At 38.4% G+C, this 24,179-nt stretch overlaps 2 protein-coding genes across 4 annotated transcripts in view; both read left to right on the top strand.

The window, feature by feature from the left end:
• Window positions 1-24,179, top strand: part of Gria3 (glutamate ionotropic receptor AMPA type subunit 3) — a 287,651-nt gene that overhangs the window by 175,524 nt on the left and 87,948 nt on the right. For all 3 annotated transcript variants that reach the window (XM_057760501.1, XM_057760500.1, XM_057760499.1), the window contains exon 5: window positions 6,371-6,424. In XM_057760501.1, coding sequence (XP_057616484.1) covers window positions 6,371-6,424 — 54 coding nt within the window. The remainder of the gene's footprint in view (window positions 1-6,370; window positions 6,425-24,179) is intronic.
• Window positions 11,783-12,729, top strand: LOC130868243 (small integral membrane protein 30). Its single transcript, XM_057760502.1, has one exon. The coding sequence runs from the start codon at window positions 11,922-11,924 to the stop codon at window positions 12,099-12,101; it is 180 nt and encodes a 59-aa protein (XP_057616485.1). The 5' UTR covers window positions 11,783-11,921; the 3' UTR covers window positions 12,102-12,729.

Below are 24,179 nucleotides of genomic sequence, written 5' to 3'. Positions count from 1 at the left end.
CTTATTTCATTAGATAATCAGAAAATATTCCATTTTTAAAAAATTCAAATGACAAGTCCACTCTCATTCCAACGCCTGTTACTCATCACCCATAAAGTCTTCCCAGAAGGTCCTTGTCATAAGCTCACAAATTATAATGGTTTGAGCATAAATATGCATACAAAACACACAGAGAAAGCAAAGCCTTGAATAGGCATTTAGAATAAAGCTGTGCAAGTGAAAACAAACATCTCTGTGAAAGTAGCTAATGAGGGTTGCCTCAAGTTTAAGGCCAGTCTGGACTACACAAGTAGTTCATGGCTAGCCAGGATTACATAGTGAAACATATTGCAAAAGAAGAAAAATAACTCTAATTAACTAAATGTATTTTAAAATGTGTGTGCATGTGTGTGTACACATGCGTGTGTGTCAGTGTGTGTGTGTGTGTGTGCTCATGCACACACATACCATGGTACAAATGTGTAAGTGAGAGGACAGATAACTTGCAGGAGTTAGTATTCTCCTCCCAACCTGCGGGGCCAGGGTTGAAAGTCATCAGGCTTGTTTTCCATATCTGCTGAGCCACCTTGGCGACCCTCCCTTGCCACTTCTTATTAAAGCTTCCAAATATTGCATTAAGCTATGATAAATGGAATACGAAAGTCTGGGATAATCTTTGGTAAAATTCTTACCCTCTAATCCTCCCATTCTAGAATTTTGTTTCTTGTTTTTTCAATTCCTTTCTTTTCACAATGCTTCCCTTCAGACACTGCAATTACTGACAATATTCCTCTATTGTATGAACATTTGTCTTGCTGATGAAAAGCTTCAGTCTCTGTGTGCACAATATTCACATTCTCCACTACCATTGGACTGACTTCAGTATAGGTTTTCTCTACCACTCTAATCCAGCACACTCACTTAAGATGGCTGCTATATAAAACCCTGCTATTCCGACAGAAGAGAGTAAGTGTGCGCACACTAAACTTACTAGGAAATAACTCTACTGGAATTTGCTTCTGATATGTTTACTAGGACTCAAACACTGAGGAAGATGAATACCTTTGATCACATTTAAAAAATCTCTTCTCAAAGGTGTGGTATGTTCACAGGCCGGTTTCTGCAGCATATCATTCGTCCAGCTGCTCGACACTGCTGAAATTATATCCAGTGCCATAGGAAAACAATGCTTTTTTTTCAACTAAGAGAAAAGGGAAGGCAGATGTGAGCCTGAAAAATATCTTTTCATTGAACATAGAGGATGTGACCTAATAGTTTTTTTTTTTTCTTACAGACAGAATATCCATAAAGTAAAGGAAAACTGCCTGGTGAATTAAACCAGAAATCCTCCCTCACAAACCCAACCTTCTCTCCCAGACCCTCTTGCCCAAACTTTTACATGATAGTTAAATCAAAGAGAAACAAATTAAGGTGAACATCAAGGCATATTCTTTACTCAAAGCAAGATCAATCTTTCTCCATAGATCTTTTTCTGGCGCTGATGTAGAAAACCAAACATGGAACTACTTAGGTCTGCAAATAACCTAATCTGCATACCAGATGGATCCAAGGGGGGAAAAACATACACACTTCTTCACACACATATTTTTTTTTCTAAAATGTGAGCATAGAAAAACAGATGCTTTTGCCTCCCAGAGGATATGTGGGCCTCTCTCAAGTAGTCTTGTGGAGCAATTTCATCTCAAATTTCTAAAATTATGAAAATGTCTAGATTAAACATGAAATTGGAAAAGAAAGGGTCTCTTTGAGAAAAAAAAACAAAACTGAATATCTTAGAAATCATTTTGAACTCCTCAGAGATACTCAGTTTCACAGAAAACTGGATGAGGGGCAGGTTAAAAAAGGAAAAAAAAAATCATCCCAAATCAGTAAACCATGATTCACTGATTTCCTTGACAGAAAGTTTGACACTGTCTGTATGGCCCAGTGTTAGTATATATGCAGTCTTTCTTCTGCAAACAAACCTCGGCTCCGTGAATGAGAACTGTAGACGGGAGGGGGCGTCCCCTTTGAGGTGGTAGAAATGAAGGTAAAAATAGATTTCCCTAAAACAATGAATTTTATCTCCACTTCACACATTTTCCCTTATTACATTTATCGTGCCTGCCATCACAGCAGGCCATCTATCATCCAGAGCAAATCTTACAAAAGCAAAGTGACTATAGAGCATGGATGTGGGAACTTGGTATTTCTTCCTTAAATGTCACATCTGAGTGTAAAAACAGCTTTTTATCCTTGAAGTTCTGAAACTAATTCAGAAAGATCTATTATAATTACTGTAAAAAGCAAAGTTGAATATTCTCTTGGCTACCAGAGTCATTAAAGAAGTAAGGGTACAATTTATGCCTCGTTCATCTGTAACAGATGGAGAAAGAATAAAGACTGAGGATTAGCAGAACAGGAACACGCCTATTAAATATCCAGTTCTTTTGTGCACCATATTATACCCAATATCCCCATCCCTCCCTATTTTCACAAGCCTCTCCCAGAAAACAAGTCTAAAAGTATAGGGCAAGAAAAAAATATATAGCGCATTTTTCACTGAGGCCTCATTTAACTCCCATCAGTAGGAGTATAAGCAACTCCACAGAAGATCTCAAGACAACTGAGGCTCACTCTCTTAACAACTAGGGAGCATTTCTGTTGTAAATGTTCTATGAAACATATTACATGTCCCTGGAATTTTCATCAGAAATGGCTGACCGAAGTAAACTATGGTCTGATGACTCAGGCACTCACAACAAATAGCCATGATTATACTGTGCAGGAGCACAATGTTGCCTGCTTTACTCTCGCTGTTTCTTCCTTCTCCTTTAAGGCAGTCTGTCACTTCCTCTGGTACTAATGCACCTCTCCTAACATCACTCCCTGCCTCCATACACTCCCCTTCTAGCTTGTAGTGTTTAATTTACTGGGATTGGTAAGAACTGTATGTTAAATCAGAGTTAAAAAGGCACTGAAAGCAAGGATGAAGACTTAATTGTGGGCTTCAGTGCAGCAGCTTTGTGACACCTAACTGTTCCTATCTTTAGATAACTTTCCCGTCTCCTCCAACTTAAGGCTAACTCAAGAAAGGGTGATGGGCGAGAACTACCTTCCAATAAGTCCATTTGTTCTGAGTACACCATCTGGGCATTGACCAAAGCAGTTATTCTAACAGCTCCAAGTTTTCCTGAGGCTGAAAATGCAATGTCTTGATGAACAATAACCCCTTTCTCTACATGGAAGTACTGTGGCATATTTCATTATTCACATCTCAGATACATTTGTAGATATTCTCCAGTTTGATCACAGCCACCCTGTTAGAAGAGCAAGTGCCAAACTGTGGATAAGTTGATAGAGGCTCAGAAAGCTGAGTCCAAAGTCAAGAAGTGAGTGTATGACCAAACCTAACCTCTGGATGGTCATCCAGGGCTTTTGTAATGACGCTACCAATGTCTACTGTTCTTTCTTGCCTTTCTCGTGTGGAAAAGCACAATAAACTTGGCCTCCGCTCAAAACTGAAACAGACTTTCTTGTTTTTCTCTGTTTGTCACATGTCCTTAGGAATATTGCTCATTTTTCTTGAAGAATTCAAAACTCTCTAGTTTTATTATGTTGAGGGTTGTCACTGAATTAAAAATTCAACAAATGTATGGTCCCAACTTGCCACCAAAAGTTACAAATGTTACCAGCAAGGATGTTTCTCACAAGCAGACACTGAAGGATACATCCCAAAAGGCACCTAACAGCTTATTTTGTGTCATGGTAGCATAAGAAATCACCCCTCAAGACATTCATTAACCTTTCTTTTCCTTCATAAATAATCAGTCTGAAATGTGGTTCATATTTTAAATTAATTGAAAACATCTCTCTTGTGCTCTCTCATTCTCTCCCCCCCCCCTCTCTCTCTCACACACACACACACACAAAGAGAAATGGCTTGAGTCTTATAATAACAGGAAAGTAAACATGATACTCTACTCAATTATACCATTGCATTTCCATGGGTCTACCTAAACCTGTACCCTCCATTGGACCTTCCCTTTCTGCTTCAGGCCTTAGATATCTTGTCTTCTTCCTCTTCAAAAAATAGAACAACCATCAGCATTTAGATTTCATAAAATGATTAGAAATAAAAAATATAGTAAGTCAAAATGCAGATAATAGTCAGAACCTATCTCTAACCTTAGCTTAGCCTAATCTACTTCAAATAAGCTCAGAGCATATATATTAGCCTTTAGTCAGGTGAAATAATCTAACACAAAACCCCTTTTATAAGAAAATGTTTAATGGCTCAGGTAATCTATTAAATTCTGTAGTGAAGCTGGAAAACAGCTGGCATGCCTAAAGTATTGTTCTGGATCTGAGGATGGCGCTAAGGAAGAGAGCACTTTCCTACCAGGAACAAAGGTTCCATCACTATCAGTTCTGATACATAAAGTACAATCTCTCCTGCATGTATGTAATTTGGACACCACCATGAAGTTGAAAAATCACGAGGCAAATTGAAACATGACATACAGTCATGCTGAGGGTACTGGCTCTACAGCAGTCCTCTAACTCTGATATTTACCAAAGTAGGTAGATGTTTAAGGCCCTCGTTTAAAACAGTGTTCTACTTGCAAAAATCCTATTAACATCTTTCCATATTTTTTTAAATAACATGTACATTACTTATATTAACAATTATTACCACATAAATATCAAACAACTAGTTGTACTGCATTGCTTGGGAGAACAGAGAAGAAAATAGTCTGCATATGTTCTATTTGAAATGATTTTTCAGATGTTTTTAATGTGGGATTGTTTCGATGTGTGGATGTAGAAACCAAAGATCTGGAGGATCTAACTGCACTGTCAGCATATCCAGAGGAAGAAAGAACCAGCTTTTAATTTCAAATTTACCATTTTCTGCCTATATGGCCTTGGAGAAATTCAACTACCTTCGGACTGTGATCCTTCATGTGTAAAATTAGACTTCAGATTTTCTGGAAATTACTCAAACATACAACATCTAGTACAAGGCAAGCATATTTTAGACATAGAATAAGGGCAGTGGTGATAACTAATATTATTCAGACTTTCATATATACTTGCAGTTTGCTATGTGGAAAATATGGCAACTTGTCCAGTTGTTTTCAAACCTCTGACAGCCACACCCAGCTGTATCCAAAAAGGAATTCATAAAGCTTAACCCTACAGCCTCTATCTTGCATTACATCCTTAAGACCTGTTCCAAACATTATATTCACAGTTCCCCTTGTTTTACTTATCATACACTTAGCTTCAGGTTGGTCCAAAACTTGAGCGCACATCAGGTTGTTCCTTTAATCTGTATACTGCTCCCTTCCTTGATCCCTGTATCTAGGACAGTTGCAGTGCCTCAGTGTTCTACAAAATTTTGCTGTACTTTGATACATGAAAATAAACCTTTGCATGTAGAAAAAGGAAAAAAAAAACCAAGCTCATTTGGTTGGAAAATATTTAGCCCACTGACATAACGAGACAATAAAACACACTCTGTAAACTGAAGGCCAAGTATGTAATACAGCATTGCTGATGAAAATAATGGTAACTGTGATGACTGAGGAAATGTTTCTCATACTCACTACAGCTGCCATTTGAGACCAGCTGTTTATAGTTGTGGGAAATGTCCTAAACATTGGAAGACATCTAGCATCATATCCGGCTTTACCCACTATATGCTAATAGCAAACTTCCCACTAATGGCAGTCAAATATGTTGTCTGACATTGCCAAATGTCCCCTGAAGGAAAACCCCTCTGAATGCCCTGGGGCATTGCTTTCAGTGTCAAAATATATACAGATGGTCACACATTGTTCATGTTAAGGCAAGAAAAGGAAGGCAAGCATTTAGGAAAGTTTTCAATAAGCCAAACAACCTCAGTTAACCTGAAAATCCCATTAACCCCATTCTTTGAGTGCTCTATTCCCTAAGCTTTCCAGATAACAAAAAAAAATGTACAGTACATTCTATTTTCTAATTTGTATGCTAAGTTCAGCTCATTTTCCATCTCAACAGCTAAGTACAGAAATCCAGTTCATGGGTGAAGGATCATCAGCTTTGCTTTTGCCGTCTATTTTAAGTGACAGTGGTGCTACTGACCTGGAAGTTTCAAGTGTTTTTATCCCCTTGTTTTGACATTTTAACTTTGATATTGGCAATTATTCCTATTTTATCTGGCTATGAGTGAAATACAACAAAAAAGGTTCTAGTCTAATTAACAACGGTTCTACTGTATGTAAAAAAAAAAAAAAATCAGCACATTGTGGTCATTTAAAGGCATTTATTCCAGCCATCCCACTGATTGTAGAATTGAAAAAATGCCCCCCGAATAAGCAATATTTCTCATTTCTTCTCTCTGCAGGTTGTGATCCTGGGGAAACATTCAAGAGGTTATCACTACATGCTTGCTAACCTGGTAAGAACAAAAAATAGTTCTGGTGTCCCTGGGCAATATAGTCCATTTAGTTTGTGTCATCTATAATCAGCTGTAAAGGAAATACAGGAAGCACCTAATGTGTTCCCTAGATGCTGAGAGAAATAAATTCAGTAAATACCCAAACTGGCCTATGGTAGCTTTGTATTCGATTATGTTGTCTTTTTCAGCAGCAAAGCTATCTTCTTTTCTTATTTAAAAGATAATTTGAGTTGGGCCTGATGGCACCAGCCTATAATCCCAGCTACTTGGGAGACTGGAGCATGGTCAGAATTCAAAATTTTTCTGTGCTGCTGAGAAACTTCAAAGTCATCCTGGTAAACATAGTGAGGTCCTGTCCCAAAATGAAGACTTTCCAAAAATGACCCAGAAAACAGCTCAATAGTAGAATGCATGCATAGGAAGAAGCAGGCATCAGTTCAAATCTCCAAAACCACAAATTATAACAATAATGATAATAGTAATCAAATATAGTTCCTCACTATTCATGGATTCTATTTGGGTGTCAACACTTTTAAATAGGTTTGAAAAGTAAACCAACAGACAGAGGACTTAAGAAGCTCACTCCTGATAAATCCAAGTATACATGCACACCAACACTTGCTTTGTGCTGTCTGAGATTAACCAATCTTTTCAAATCAGATACAACCTGATGCACCTTTCTACTTATACAAAACATAACCTGGATCTGCATATTCAAATACCTCATGCCTTTAAAAGTCATGAAGCTAGTGTTCCATCAAGGTTACCCCATGCTTCTTCTTATTCTGAAAGGACAGCTTGTTTTAGTGAGTAACAAAATGGCTTATACATTATAAATGACCATTTGGTGAAGATTCTATATAATACTGTCTCTATGGAATGAAAAGGGGATGCTAAATTATCAGTACACTACTAAGAATCTATTAAATTATCACGAGTCCAAACCATAGCTTTGTTTCATCAGCACAACAAAATTGAGATCATTATAAAGCTCTTAAACCAAAAGAATAGTAGCAATGGCAAATGATTGGTGTAATTGTGCTCTTGGGGTTCTTAAATTAAGGGGAATATCTTGTTTTATTTACAAATATTTTTAAATGAGAAAAGAAAGGCTGCTCAAGCCTCTTTCTTAGAAAACATCCAAATGTTACTAATTTCTGATTCAGTGTAGATCTTCAATCTCAATAAGATGCTCAAAGTGGAGCACTTCCATCCAATTCAAGGATAAATGAATTGATCCTTTTAGGAGAAAAGAATTTCAATCCTTAGTTCATATTTATGGGACAATTTTAGTTAGGACAATTGATAAGAGATGTTTTGAATTAGTGAGGTTAGACTAGGGTTTGGCATGAAATAATTGATGCTACAGAGACAGTTTTGATAAGTTTCTCAGTTTCTTCCTAACCAATAGTCTGTTTTCCTTCTTCCATTTTCTTACGTTCATCCCTCTCATTTTGTCGTTCCTTCAGTCTTACGTGTTTCACAAGGCAGTTAGATATACAACATAGTGTTCACTAGGTGGGGTTTTATGTGTTTACTGACAGTGTATAGGGTGACTTTAGGCAGTGCACCAGTATTTCCTTAATGAAAACTCTTATCCTCGATAAACATTGGAAAATAATTTAGACATTAAAACTGAAGTTGTTCAGATATTGCCTCACATGGAGCTAAAACAGATTTAACAAAAGTGAAGTAATGGTTATGTTCAAGTCAAAAGTAGAATGTGGTTTCTTCATATGTCTGCAAACCCATAGCTATGGCGTGCATAGTTGACTGAAGTTTGAGAACGAATATTGAGTTGGAATTTAGAATGTCTTGGTCTGCATGAGTAACCACAGAAACTTCAGTTTCCTTACTGTGGATGTAGAGGTGGGAAGAGAGGATTTCTCCCATGTGAGACCCTTGGAATTGATGCTAAAACATGGTTAGAAAGGCAAGCTATTTCTTGAGAGTGATGCCTGTGAAAGACAAGAACGAGATACAGTAGTTGGAAGGGAAGGCCTGAGACCACACTATACAGCTGATATCACTGAAAAAGGAAAAGAGGTAAAGCCATCAAGAAAAGCCACAGATTATGGTGTACCTCTTGGTGTACTGTATTGATCAGAACAATTACGAAGTCCTTTGCGAAGATTGCAAATAAGACGTCATTTCAGCCTCACTTTGATGATCAACCATTGGCTGCTAGAACTCAAGCAAGTATTTCTTTTGAAAGTGAAAGCCGATATTGATGGCACCTGAAGCTAGAGGTTATCAGCTCATTGGACTTCTTGAGGCAAGTTGTGTCTGAGAAGATTTGAGCCCATTATGTAAACGATTGTCTCAGTACCAACTGATGGTATAAGGTATAAGGTATAGGTATAAGATGACCTAAAGAGACCCTTCCTATTCTAAAATTCCAGATAGGCCTCCTTATGCCTAATAACAGTCTTTAAGATTTGTTTTGCTTTCAACATTGAGATCTAAACCAGACACTCACCCTAAAAAAATAGCCTACAGAGTGATGGAACAGCAAGAGAGAATTGTTATCTAGCATGGTGGTGTACACAGTAATTAGAAGGTACAAACTAGAGGATTTCAAGTTCAAGGCCGTTCTAGACTACATAGCAAAACTATGTTGAGGGTACATTGAGTAAGGATGTAGTTTCATTTTACAGTGTTTAGCTAATATGCATAAGAGTACAAAGGCTTGAGTTTGAGAGAGAGAGATACAGACAGACAGACACATATACACAAAGAAAGAACAAACCAAGAGCAAGAAAAGGTGAGTGCAAGGGACACAGAGAAACAGTGGGAAAAAAGATTACTACAATGTCCTAGAAATGAATGGTGAGCTGAATCTGGAGCACACTATTCAGGATAATGAGACCTTAGGGAGAAGCCTCCTACAAGAACAAGCAAAATCTGTTCCTTCAAAAAGAAAGTAATGTGTAGTATCATGTCAGTGTGAGTCATGAAAACATGAACTCATTCATTGTGCTTTGAGCTGCCACTTTTTCCTCTAGTGACCTTCTTTCCATTTGAACTCAGCCATGTACTTTCCGTAAGTCCCTGCACTCTATATTATTTGAGCAAAGATAGAAACTGCTATTCATCTCTGATAATAATAATAATGAAACAGATAGTCACTATCATGGTTTCCAGAAATTTTAAAGCACATAAAAATAATTCAAACACCTCTAGCAATGACATACACTTAGAGAGTAAAGTAATACTATTTAGAAGTCATTTGGATGGTCAAAAAAAGGAAGGGGAACTAAGACGTTTCCTTCCAAGATGAGCCATCTGGCCTTTCAAGAGGAGCCAGCTGGGTGAAAACTGAGGATGTGTATATACTTGGAGAACAAACTCTAGTCAGTCTTGGTGTTACAACAGCACAGAAGAACTCCTTTCTCCTACAAATGCAAATTCAAGAACACTCAGCCTGCCTGAGCTTCTTATAATCACCTGCTCCATAGCTCCGAGTGCCCTGTTTGATCCTAAGCTCCACAGATTCATTTAAGGTTTCCATGTCCTTTTACATAAACCTCCTTAGAGGAAGTCCTAAAAGGAGAAGGTGGGAATTTCAAATGCTTCAACAGAGGCCATCCACAGGTCATTATGTACACACTAAGTGAAAAACAAGCTGGAGAAAAGCTCCTCTTGCTAAAACATCTGGGAGAAACAAAGAATTATACCAGGAACACAAGCCAGAGATGTGATCTGGTCAGGCTAGAAGTAAGCATTCCAGTTAAGCAAGTAAGCCTCTTACAAATTCCATATCTGTTCGTAGTATCTTTTCTTGCTAGGGGGTGTTCTGTAATTAATTGTTTTGTCCTCTAGAACAGTGCTATTACTCTGCTCTAGTCTCTGGGGGTAACTATTATATATGGAACCCATCAGTTAAGCATCAACTCTTTCCCATATGGCAGGGTCCTAAGTCAGGACCTTTTACACTGTATTGTCATGCATATCATGTATCATGATTTAATATTTTTATATATGTCAACAATGGTAGCTCAGATATTACATGTAATATATCATAGGTTAAGATTAGGGATTGACATTCTGAGTGAAGTAATCCAGACCCAGAAAGACAAACATGGTATGTACTCACTCATAAGTGGATATTAGCTGTGAAGTAAAGGATAACCAGGCTACAATCCACACACCCAGAGAGGCTAGCTAACAAAGAGGACCAAAATAGGGACACATGGATATCTGAAGGAACAAGAAATAGAAATGATCTCCTGGGTAAACTGGGGGTGGGATGGAATGGAGAAAGAGAGTAATAAAAGAGATGTCTTGATGCGGGGGCATTTGGGGGTTAGGGAGAAACCTGGTCCCAGGGAAACGCCCAAGAATCCAAAAGGATGACCCTAGCTAAGACTCCTAACAATAGTGTACAGTATTCCTGAACTGGCCTTCTCCTATAATCTGATGGGTGACTATCCTAATTGTCATCACAGAACCTTCATCCATTAACTGATTGAAGCAGAGATCCACAGCCAAACACTGGGCCACGCTCTGGGAGTCCCTTTTAGGAGTAGGGGAAGAAGGATCAAGGTCATCACAAGGGAACCCAGAGAAACAACTAACCTAGGCTCATAGGGGCTCATAGTCTCTGGACTGAAAGCTAGGAAGCCTGCATGGAACCAATCTAGGCCTTCTGCATGTGTGTGACAGTTGTGTAGTTTGGTCTGTTTGTGAGCTTCTAGCAGTGGGATCAGGACCTGTCCCTGGCACTGGAACTGGTTTTTGAGAGCCTGTTCTGGGTTGCCTAGCTCAACCTTGATACAGGGAGAGGAGACTGGTCCCTGCCTCAACTCGATGTGCCATGCTTTGTTGATGCTCAGAGAAGGCCTGTCCTTTTCCAAAAGGAGATACAGGAAGAGTGGATGGGTGGAATGGAGAGGGGAGGCAGAGAGTGGGAGGAGAGGAGGAAGGGGAAACAACAGTCAGAATGTAAAATAAATGAAAATATTTAATTAATTAATAAAAAATGTTATATTAAAAAATGATTGGGGATTGATGTAAAGGACGAAGATACTATGGTGTGATACAAACCATAGCAATGGCCTTTGAACTAAGAGTCAAATTTAAATTCTAAAAATTTATTAACTAGCCATATCTCTGCACCTATTTATCAGTTTGCAAGATGGAAGACTGAGACAAGATTACTATTTCCCAGAACAGATTATTTGTATGAGCTGGTGTCAAGTAATACATGGCAAAACCTCTATAGGGCTTATTTGTTTTGAATTTATATTAAATATATATTTAAAATAACTATCCTATCAAGTCTGTGATTTCACAGACACAATTTTTTAGAACAAAGCAGAAATAGCTGTTTAAATCTCAAAAGCAGATTCCTGTAATGGCTGCTTTCCGGTCAGGAGTGTCACTGGTAACCTCTTAGCCTCGGCAGCCGGAGCTCCAAGAAGGGACTGTTTCACTTCGGATAGAATTTTATATACACCTTTGTTTGGGAAAGTTCAGCCCTCAAGATCCCCACATCATGAATTCAGTTTCAACACAATTGATTTTAGTGTTTACTTCACTGCTCTTGCTTCTGCCTGTTGTTGAGGCAGTAGAAGCTGGGGATGCAATTGCACTCTTATTAGGCGTGGTTCTCAGCGTTACAGGCATCTGTGCTTGCTTGGGGATATACGCAAGAAAGCGAAATGGACAGATGTGACTTTGAAGGACTCTTCTGAATTAGACTTCACCCTGACCACACTGAAAACCATTGTGCTATGGAGGCCAAACCTAAGGTTTGAACTCTCCTGTTCCCAGCAAGAAGGCTGCAGTTAAGAGGATGGTTTCACAGTCTTGTTTCTCATAAGATGGGAGGAGATGGGGTGGGGTGGGAGTGGGGGCTTTTACAATGAAGAGTGCCTGCGCTAATAACATGGCCTATACTTTGTATTTGCTGTTTAGGAAGGCGGCCAAAGAGGACTTCAATTTGCAGAAGTATTATTTCATACTTTCTAAATTGTTAAAGCACATGAAATTGGAAGAAGGAAGTATTTGCTCAGACTCTAGTAAATCAACATTGTTGCTGTATTAATCACTGCCTCTTGAATTCTGCGGGAAACTTTTTCTCCATATTTTTGTTGTTGTTCTGTTTTATCTTTCTATTTGATATTGAACTTAGATATTAAATAGTCAAAAATTGAAACTTTTATGTCTGAGAAAAAAATTAACTAAAATGTACTCAAGATATCTAATACTAAAATGGAGAAAAGATTTGTTTAAAAAATAACTTTACATTGAGTGGCATCTTCTTTGTGAGAAGTACTGTATTGAATACATATCCATCATGCCATAAGTTAATCTGTCAATTTCTGTGTCCATGAACCATAGAAGGGCACATTCATTGCTGAAGCATTTATGGACTGCTTTAGAAGACCTGACAGTTCCTCAGCATCGGGGACAGCTACTGACTCTGCAAGGGGAAGCGAGGCAATGTCAGCTGTCAGTGGAGAATATCAAGGACAGGCAATCAAGCAGTGTATTGTGCAGGGGACAACAGGGATAGAAGTTAATGTATCTTTAACTCCTCCCTACTGTGCTTGCCATTTTCTTGGAACTTCTTTGATCTTAAAACCTCTCATGAGTAGAGACTTCTTGCCTACCACCTTCTCAAATCATTTTTAAAATCAAGAAATGGACTCAGAAAAGATACTCCACTTCAACTTGCCCAAAAGAATACAATCTGTTTGTGAAGTGACTTGGGCTTCCTGCTCAATCCACCTGTGTATCTCAGCAAGACAAAAGGTCAGCTTCACAAAGGGCACATAATAGTTTGTGCAAGGATGGGCTAATGGAATGGCTCATTAGAGGTGCTTGCCCTCAGATCTGATAACTTAAGTTCCATCCCCAGGACTTACATGATAAAGAAAACAGACTCCTAAGGGTTGTCCTTTGACCTCCACATATATGCAAAGACATAAAAATATGAAGCATACACTATAGATTTATGAGAATGAAGTGATCAAAGACAAAAGCGCGTTATAGACAAGGACAGAAAGCTGAGCATGGTATGATGGGCCATATAGACTGAGGGCTTACGAGGTGGATGGGATAGGATCCTTAAAATGAAATGCTGATTCAAAAAGTAACACACAAAACTAAAACAAGGAAAGCATTGTGAATCTGAGTTTTAAAACTGTCCAAAAATGAAATGTATCTAAACGGCATATTGTGTCCTGCCACCTCCACTCCCTAATCCATCTTGCTCAACCACTCTTGGTCTCTCGCTCTTCTCTTCTATAGCTCCCTCCTCTCTTTTCCCTCTTGTCATCTTTTTTCTCTACATCTCCCTCACTCACATAAGAGCATGTTAGGAGAAATAGGGAGAAAGATATTAGATGATACCGTTTTTTTAATTTTACTAAAACAAAAATCATCACTCATAAAGTAGAATGCAAAAGTACACTCAGGAGCAACCTAGGCTTGAAGAAATGACTGCTGTGCTTACCAAATCTTGGGGGTAAACCTAAACCAGAAAAGAACCTGCTTTGTTTCAAGAGAAAGCAAATGAGATTGAGTCATGCTTCTGGACTTGCCAATACCAACTCATCCCTTCTGCTCCCTTCCCCTTTCAGGTCTTCCTATTCTGTTCTCTGCTTCCCCTTCCTTTGTTCTCCCAATTATAATGTTCTATATAAAAATTCAAATGCTCAAAGCTGTGTGTTGTGATCTTCTCAGCAGATGGCATGTAAACACAGAGGTCACTGGGTTGGAGCCTGGTTTTCCAAGCAAGAGAAGTGGGCTTCAGGATGGGGGGGAGCTGCCACTGGTCCCAAAAGCCAGGAAACACAGCCACCTCCCCTGGGTATACAACCTCTCTGGTAGCTCAGGATTCAGTTTCTTCTTAGAACAGAGATATAAATACAGCAAAATGCCAAGAGACAGAAGAATGGGGGTTTATTTGTCTGAAGTCTAAACTCTTATCATGTTGTTGAGGGCCACAAGCATTAGCCAACTTAATGTAGATTACTTTAGCTACTCATTCCTCTTCCTTCAAAATGCTTCCTTATGTCTCTCTGCATTGCCATCTCTTCCCTCCTTCCTGCCTGAAATTTATAACAACAGATCAGCCACCTAGTCAATTTTATACAAGATGAGTTGGTAGAATTATATCTTCTCTCCCAAACTTCTCAATGCTGTCTCTAAAATAGGGCTATATGGTAGATTTATACACAGGTGTTCCTTGATTTTATGAGGTTATATCATAGGTTGAAAATACCATAACGTGACAATGTGTTTAGTAGCCTAAGCTACTGAATTTCATAGCTGAGCAACACAGGACACTGCAAAGCATTGTCATTGACTCTGGCAGCTACATGACTGAGTAGGAGCAACTCACTGTCTATCTTTGCCTAGTATCACTACCCAGGGTCACACCACTAGCCACAAAATGTACCCAAACTTAAAATATAGTTTGTACAATGCATAATAGTTTCTCAAATTCAAAAACAAATAAAAATGTTAACTTGGACCATCATCAGGTGGAAACTGGCTTTATTTAGACTGTAGTCTCTCGGTCATTTACAAGCAAACTCGCTTGCAGTTTTCAGATGGAAAATGTTAGTAAGAGAAATTAGAAACTAGTTTTTAGCTCCTTTGCCAATAGGGTTTTTCTTTTATTCTGGCCACGGTATCATCCATAATATATTTTTCTGATGTTTTAACGTTAGCTCTTTTTTTCCCTTCCTCTCCTTCTTTCCAAATCCCATGCCCCCACCTCCACTATATGGAACATTCAGTTCTTTAGATATCAGCCTATGATTTCTTCAGGGCTCACCTTTGGGTGAGCAGAACCAACTCTATTTATTTAGCAAAGTCTACCTTTTCCTGAAGAACTGGAGATTGTAAACAGCAATTCATTGTATATGTTAAGTATTGAGTAGAGTCAGTACTCCACCAGTGTTTATTCCTTCTCCCCTTTTGCTTGCTTCATTGCTTTTATCCATTTTCTTCTTATGTCAAAAATGAAATGCTTCAGGACATCTGTTTTGAAAAGAGAGCTTCTTAACTACTTATAAAGATGAGCCCATTTATCCGTAAATCTTCATAGACCAATAGAGTACAACAAAAATAAATTACTTAAAAGTGAAATAATCAAATGCAGACACATCAAATATAACTCTAATATATTAGTATCATGTTCAGTAAACATAAGCCAAGTCAAGCAACTACAAAGTAGTTACTGTTTCCTCTCTCTTATCATCTGGCTGGCAGCATTCAACAGTAAATGAACCAGCTCCAGTCTACATACATTTGGGATAGTAGTACCCTAAAAGTATACACAGACTCTTTTTATTTTTATTTCATTTTTAGTGTATAGGAATTGGGTGGGAAGAACACACATATGGAGGCCAGAGGACAACTTGTGGGAGTTGGTTCTCTCCTACTCCTATGTGGGTTCCAGGTATTGAATTCGCATCATCAGGCTGGATGAGAAAAGCCTAACACTGAGGCAACTCTCCAGTGCCTAAGATTGTTTGTGTGTGTGCCCCAAATTGCATTCACCCCACTACAAAGAAGACAGAACATCATGTCCTCAAGAAACTTAGAATTAAATTGATGAGAACAGTCATGGCTAGCTGTGTTAACTGGTCTGGAGCGAGACAAAGAATGAAGAGAAGGCACAATGTAAGAAAAGGACTGCATGTACTGTAGTCAGAAAATTTTGCAGAACTGTGACACCAAAGAGACGCTCTGAAGGATGAGAAAGATCCATTTACCTGACAAATCAGGAAAAAAATACATCTAAACCAAACATTGCATGCCAAGATTCCAATCACCATGTTTTCCCTGAATTGTCAAAATGCAATTTTATTCCGACCAGAGCAAGGCTTCTCTAGGCAGGTTAAAGAGCAGTGGAAAGTCATTGATACGTTTCATGCCGGGGAGGGACATGACCTGGTTTAAGCCTCGAAAGTCATCGGAGACAAGTGGATGAATTTTACAATAAATAAATCACACCTCAGTAAAGCTGCTAACAATAAAATAAATGATATCAGAGACTATTTCCTCACCAGTAGCAGTTATAAAGTCACAGGCACTTTTTTCTCCTGATAAATAGCTCCAAGTAGAACTGAAGTCCCATTGGGGTGGTGTTATAGCTCACCATTCTAACCACTTAGAAGACTTCAGAGTATATTTGGTGATCGAGTTAGAGGATAAAGCAGCTAGTAAACAATTCAAGTAACCTGTAATCAAGTGCTAATTGGAATGGTGCAATCTTTCATTCTTTGAATTAACCCCACACCCACCCTGTTGGAGGATGAATCTGCTTTCCAGAAAAAGACGTGTGTCTTTTATTAGGAACCTGGTAACTTAAGCCACCACAATTACTTTGCACTTCTGTGTTGAAGCATCACCCAATGAACAATTCAAATAGCACTAAAGACAGAGCCAGCCTTCATGCAAATGACAAGACAGAGTGTTCGTTTCCTTGGCAGCCTTCCAAGCCCACATTCTACGGCTTTTCTTCTCCTTCCAGCAGGATACTTTCCATTTCTCACCCATGATCTACCCTCAACTTAGTAAAAGTCACCTACCTTACCTTGTGCTTATTTTCCTTAATGTACACGATGCACCGTAAGGACAATTCTATATGCAATAAATCCTTGTATAATATATTGAAAACAAATACTCTAAAAGTAAGCCCCAAATGAGTTATTTTCATGTCTAAGCTATCTGCAATACCTGAAGGAAAATGATTTGCTTACATGTAAATCAATGGACATTGGATAATACCAAAGTCATCTGAAACTTTTGAAGTTTGAATCATCAAATTAGGGACATACTGTGTTGAATGCCAACTGTTCAAACATCAAATTTGTAAATAATGGGCCTAGACAATTAACCAAGGACTGTTTACAGGACCTAGAATAAACTTCTAAGCACAAAGTCATGACTCACACAGCTGAAATCAGATATGAGCAAAAATGCCCTGGATTAGAATGATGCAGTAACATTGTTGGTGAAATCTAGCATAACTTTCCAGTCTAAATGAGTATCTTCATTGCAGAGACAAATAGACAGATACACAAATATTTAATACCTAGACAATTTTAACTCACCCTAAATAATATGAGCAGGACGATCCCCCCCCCCCCGTCTCTCTCTATTTTCCCTCATAGCTTTAGCTTCTAATCGCTTCCCTGTGCAAAGTTCACTGAGACGACCAAAAGAAAAGATACCACTGTGGCAATTAAGCAAGTAGCACTGATTTTGATGTTTAGTGTAAGCCCACAGAAGTAATTGAGTATCTAATCATGAGTTGTAATTGTTAAAATCCCCATGAAATAATAAAATAGGCTTAACAGAAATTACACTTAGTACAACAGGGACCTTGAGACTTGAAGTAACTTAGCAATGACATTGTAGAGTATGTGTACAAATGTACTTATTGTACAGAAGGGAATGTGATAATAAAGGAAGACAAAAGTCCATAAACAGTCATCAAAATGTACACGAGCCCAAGAAATCATTAGAGAAAGAGCAAAAGAAAGAAAAAAGAAAAAGGAACACAGTGTTTGGTAGAAGATACAGCAAAAACGGATCTAGAGCTTTCTTAATCATTTTGTCACTAATTAAAAATGCTAATGAAGATGTAGAAAAAGGATAATTCTTGTACATGGTTAGTGGGAATATAAAATTAGCATGGTCATTTTGGTGTGTGATAGAGAATTTCCTCAAAAAAATCTCTAAAAATAAAACTACCATGTACCCCATAACTGCCCCTTCTCGGTGTCCGGATGCTCCTTTATGTAGCGCTAAATGAAAACTGCATCTCAATCAAGTCATGGCAGCGGCAAGGACATTATAACCCCTGATTTAGGTTGATTGTGAGTTCAAAGCCATCATGGGCAACAGAGAAAGACTTTGAGGGGGAGGGGGGAGGTACAGAGACAGAGAGAAACAGGGACAGGGAGGAAAAGTGCTTTCACATGCCTACCTCACTGAGTACGATAGCTTGGCTCCACAGTCCACTGAAGGTTCTGCTTGTTGACTCTTAATGGAGTACCTAACTGGGAATCATGGCTCGCTGCAGCTCCACAGCATCCTAACAGTATCATACTGCATACTGCTAGCTCATTTATTCATATAATTGCACACAAACTGAATTCTTGACTGTCAACTCGGTTGAAGTAGTGCTTTGCTGAGGCTTTGGGAGGAAGCAGGCCACTGTCTGCAAAATGCACTACAGAGTGTCTGTTTCTGCCTGGAGCTGTAGCTTGGGATTTGTGAAAGGAATCGAAACTTATTCTCAAATGATAGGGACAGATGGAGAGCTCCAAATTGGGCAGATCTCCCCTCAACCAGCTACTGTCCCTTGCTTTCTTCTTTGCCACATTTCTCTTTACCTTTTATTAATTTACCTTTTTCAGCTGTCTGGTAGCCATTTTTATCATGTAATATGTTTTACAGAAGTTTGTAGAGATATTTGACATTTGTGTTGGTTTGAGTAATAATAGCTCTCATGGGCTCATGTTTGAATGCTTAGTCATTGGGGAATGGAAGTATTTGAAAAAGATTAAGAGGTGTAGCCTTAGAAGAAGTGTGTTTCCAAAGTCCATGTCAAGTCCTGCCTTTCTCTTGATCTACATATTAAAATGAAACTCTGAGTTACTTCGCCAGCACCATATGTGTCTGCTGTCATGTTCTCTGCCATGATGATAACATACTAAACCTCTGAAACTACAAGCAAACCCCCAGTTAAATGCTTTCTCTTATGCGAGTTTCCTTGCTCACGGTGTCTCTTCCGAGCAATAGTAACCCAAGCTAAGATATTTAATATACAAACTTGAAATTGGTGTGTTGGCAACACCAAAAGAAAAATCCAGTTAAACATTTTAATAAAGGAAATGCCTTAAACACGGTGAAATTTTAAGTGAGTAGGATCAAGCAGTCAGGGCTGGAGAGATGGCTCAGTGGTTAAGAGCATTGCCTGCTCTTCCAAAGGTCCTGAGTTCAATTCCCGGCAACCACATGGTGGCTCACAACCACCAGTAGTGAGGGCTGGTGCCCTCTTCTGGCCTGCAGACATACACACAGACAGAATATTGTATGCATAATAAATAAATAAATATTTAAAAAAAAAAAGGATCAAGCAGTCAGTAAACTCTTCCTCGAAAACATGAGCCTTGACTTCTGTTACATACTTTAGATGCTCAGTGGATATTTCCACGGTGCCATTGCATTCTGAAGTTTAAGTGAGACTTGAACTCAGTATTCTCACGTGTTCTCAAGTGTCCAGCTCACAAAATAAAATCTACAACTGAAGAAAAAGTGAAATGTCTTGAAAAGTTATGATAGGAGGCAAAGCAGGATCAAGGACCTGCAGCATCTTCCACCATACAAAAGCAGTCAGACCCCTTTGGACATACCCCCATTCTTTACTACAATCTTGGGAGGTGGTGTGGTTATTATTGCCATATCATTGTCCTTGATGAAGTTGTTAGGAGACACCTATCTCAGTTTACTTGTATAAGCTCCAGAATGCAGCAACATATACCAGAAATGACAGCATGCTTTGAATCGTGGTGGAAGGCAAGCAGTTGGCACCACCCTCTCACCTTCTTTCATTCTACCCATGGCCTTCGTATACGGGTGTCTCCTGTTTTGCTGTAGATTATTGCTGTCACTTATGTTACATTATTTTTATAGAGATTTCAGTGGGACTGGGAAAATAGTCCCACTTCTTTAGGTGATCAGGGAAATCAAACTCGGGACAGATCTGTGAGCAAGCAAATTAGTGGCTCCAGCTGATTTGATCAAAAGACAAGTGCAGCAAGACCCAGTCAGCTGCAGCACATATAGAAAGTGATTCTACTTTGGTTATTCTACTCCTTAGAATAAACCTTGCCTTAAAAAATCCTTCTTATAGTATGAATATTAATTTTTGTGACCTCTTTGCTGAAGTTGCCCATCTAATCTCAGTTTTCTGCATCTACAGGTTGTATTTGTGCAGGCCACCCATAAAATCTAGCAAATGGATGGAAAGGTACCCAGATTTGGGCCATGTTAGAAAAGAAACAGAAAACCCAGCAATAATTGCCCAGTTCCTAGCCTTACTTACTAAGCCGTTACCTCCTGACACTCTTGTCTCTACCAATAACCTTCACACAGCTAGGTTCACATTTCAGGTTCCAGGTGTGGTGTGGATGTTTCTGCTGTATTATTTTATTTATGGCCTTTTCAGTCAACTCAGCACATATTCTCTCCCTCTTCTGGGCCTATACGTGGTCATCTCAAGAACTGACACTTATCCAGAGTTTGTGGAAATGCCCTGACGTGGAATATAATGAGTGTGAGGAGAAAGGCTTTGAACCATGTTTGACGACCTGGGGTGAACCTCGCATCCGCAGAGCCCTCCCCAGCAGCCAACACTATTGTCTAATCTTCCTTTGTTCCTTTCACTATCCCCCATTTTCGGTTTTCCTTCTGCCTCCCATGGAATCAGTGCAAGTTTCTGTTCTATTTCTTTTTAAAGAAAACACACTGGTCTCAGTAAATTTTAGCCAAATATTCTTGTCAGCACAAGAAGAGAACCTCTTACAGTATCTATGGATATTCAAAAGACCTGAACATGTAAAAAGAGGCAAAGCAGGAAGGAAACTTCTTCATACCTGCCTTTAACTAAAACATTAATCTCCAATATTCCCCCCTTGTGACAATCACCCGCTTCTTCCTCTTCCTATACCTTAGATATTTGTCAGTAAGCTCCCTTATATTAATGTCTATGTACAGGTTATTGAAATAATCTATTTCTGTATCTATAAACTGTATTTACACATATCAAAATGTAATCTAGAGATAGGATCAGAAGCACAGTACAGTTTGAACCACATAGAAGGGAAACTCATCTTTCCCTTGTCTTCCCATTCACTCTCTTCCCATGTAGATAATTTTGGGTCACCTCTTTCATTATGTCTTCTTTGCTAAATTTCTCCAGACAATGAAGTCTCTTTGTTACTTGGGATTTTTACCTGCAAATGTCAGCAATTCAATCGAGTATTATGTAAAATAAAGATAACATCTTTGAGTATGTGTTAAAATGGCAGCTAGTAAGCCATAAATAAACAGACCACCTTTGTCTCTTAAATATCAATTATAAGCTCATTATTTTTCACTGATATTTTCCATTTTTATTTACCAATTTTTTCATATGGAATTTGCTATCATCTCTATGAAATTAGTATCTTACCAAAGATTTAGGAGAGAGACCCTTTCAATATACTTACCTTTTACTAAGAGGTCTGGCTGACACGTTCAAGCAGTGAAATCCCTTTAAATGATGAAATAACAGCAAACTGTGAGCTATGACCATCCAACGCCTGACTCCACATCAGACTATTTCTCCTAACTTTCCTCATCCTGCCACTGTGTCCTGCCTCTAACACTCATCCATTGTCCTACTCACATATTCTTGTTGCTATCTGGGCTCCTGCCTTTCATCACTGTCCTTATATTGCTTTTAAAGATTAGCACCAAGCTTACACCCCAATGGCAGTGAATGTCTTACATGATGAAAATTACGTAATAAAATGAGACAGAAATAGATATTTCCATGACTACGTTGAATGTTGTTCACTGAGTTTCAGGAGCTGGACATCTCGTGCCCTTAACTGAGATCCTCAATCCTAAAAGAAGTGGAGTCTGTCTTTTCCTCCACCGTCTCATGATTGTTAAATGATTCATAGTCATCCCTCTTCTATCAAAGTCATTGGTAAATATGTGGTGAAATCAGGCTTGATTCAGTCCTCAGAGATGACAGTATCACACAATATGTGCTAGCCATGTGTAAAGGAAAGCAGGGACTGCACTGCTAAATTGAATCTGAATGAAGTCAGTCCAGGAGCTAGCTGAATCCTGCAATTTGGTCAGCACCTCTATCCAAGCCTCCCTTCTCCGACCACTGACATGCCTCCATTTATTTTCTCTTCCCTGTCCAAGTAGTCAATGTTGATTTTCGCACTTGCAGAAGTTTTAGAAATGTGTGGTCTCATTATTCTCAAGCTACTACCAACTCTTAAAGATAAACTTGGTAAGAACTTTAGACAAGTTAAAATGCTGAGAAAGTAGATGAACCATGCATCAGGACTCAGCCATCCCCTTCCCTTATCCAGAACGTGTAGCCCAAAATTTCATGTTTTAAGTGACTTTCATCTTTTTTCTTTTTTATCATCCAAAGTTTTGAAGGTTTCTTCTATAGTGTTATGTTTATACACTCTTTAGATAGACTTGGCCTCAAAATCATCCTCAAAGTCTCTGGCAAACAAGCAAGAAGTGAATTTTGAACAGTTATAAACAATCACAATGCCCAGTGTCTTAATCAGATATGTGGACAAAATGAGTTAGTTGCCAGTCAACTTCCTTTCTCCAATTTCATTATCTTACCATGACCCTCCCTGCAAGCATCATTTGATTCCGCTTTTTGTACATTCTATGTGTTTAAGGGTATCCTGTTCTGTTTAGTGTCTTTACCCTGGTTTCAGGAATACATGACTTCAATAAAACACTCTAAAGAGCTGTGTGTGTCCAACCCAATGACTAATATCTAACCACAAGCTATGGCAATGCATAGTGCCTTAAAATTTGGGTAGTTTGGGGCCTCAGTTTATAATGTTGTACACAACAACAGACTCTAGTAAATTATTTAAAAATAGAAAATGAAACAGGTCTTCTAAAAGAAGAACAAATATAGAAGGCAGAGCAGGAGTCACCAAAACCTTCTTTCTTGGCTGTCTTCAGCCACTGACCCTTCCTCCACCACCCTTTTATCGAAACTTTTTGTCATCAATGTTTTCATTGATTAGTTGATGTATCTTTTGAGAGAGATTTTAAGAGCCTTATCCCAATTTGACCACTGTGAAGAGTGTAGTTCACCTACCTAAAGAAGAAATCTAACAAAAGCACTTACCCTTTACCCATAATAGCATGCAAATAGCTTTCTTGTGCAGTATCTGATACTGCCCAGTGTGCTTTCACTTGGTAAAATTAAAACTATTAATTAAAGTAATATTCTCTGTTTTCTATTTTTCTTTATTTGGGGAGGAGAAAGTTGAGTATTTGACTTTCATAGCAATGATAGCCTCTGCTAGGTTTTTTTTTTTTTTTTTTTTTTTTTTTTGGTTTTTCGAAACAGGGTTTCTCTATGGCTTTGGAACCTGTCCTGGAACTAGGTTTTATACACAAGCTTGTTTCTCTAGTGACTTTAGTGCAGGGGTTAGCAAATTGGAGGAAATAATGTCTTAGTATCTCTCATGAAGGGTTCCTTTAGGATAAAACTCATCATAACAACTTAATATTATCTTTAAAATGCCTCATGGTTATTAGAAAGGAGGAGTGATTCTTAATATGCAAACCAAAGTAATTGGCTCTTTCTCCAATCTCCTTAAATTCATATCTCACAAGAAATGGAAGATGATGGGAATACTAATTACTGAGACAGTGTCTCACTAAAATATTTTCTAGGATGATTTTCAGAGTCATTTTAAAGAACTCTGAAATTAAGAAAGTAAAGTCAGATTTTGTGATTGGAGAGAGACACATGGGACATTTCTGAGTACTGGTTATATTTGGGGCTCAGATATGCACAAACCTCTTTGTGATTATCACTCTTCAAAGAATATGTTTGAAAATGCAAAGAGAAAATAAAAGAATTTATAATAATATGGGTAATACAGATATTCACATTTATCAAAACACACTGAAAGTACTTTTATGATTTGTATGTTTCATTAAATATAAA

This window comes from Chionomys nivalis, chromosome X (genome assembly GCF_950005125.1).
Source record: "Chionomys nivalis chromosome X, mChiNiv1.1, whole genome shotgun sequence".
Taxonomy (NCBI): domain Eukaryota; kingdom Metazoa; phylum Chordata; class Mammalia; order Rodentia; family Cricetidae; genus Chionomys; species Chionomys nivalis.
The sequence above is the reverse complement of the archived record's forward strand: the minus strand, read 5'-3'. Positions and strand labels throughout refer to the sequence as shown.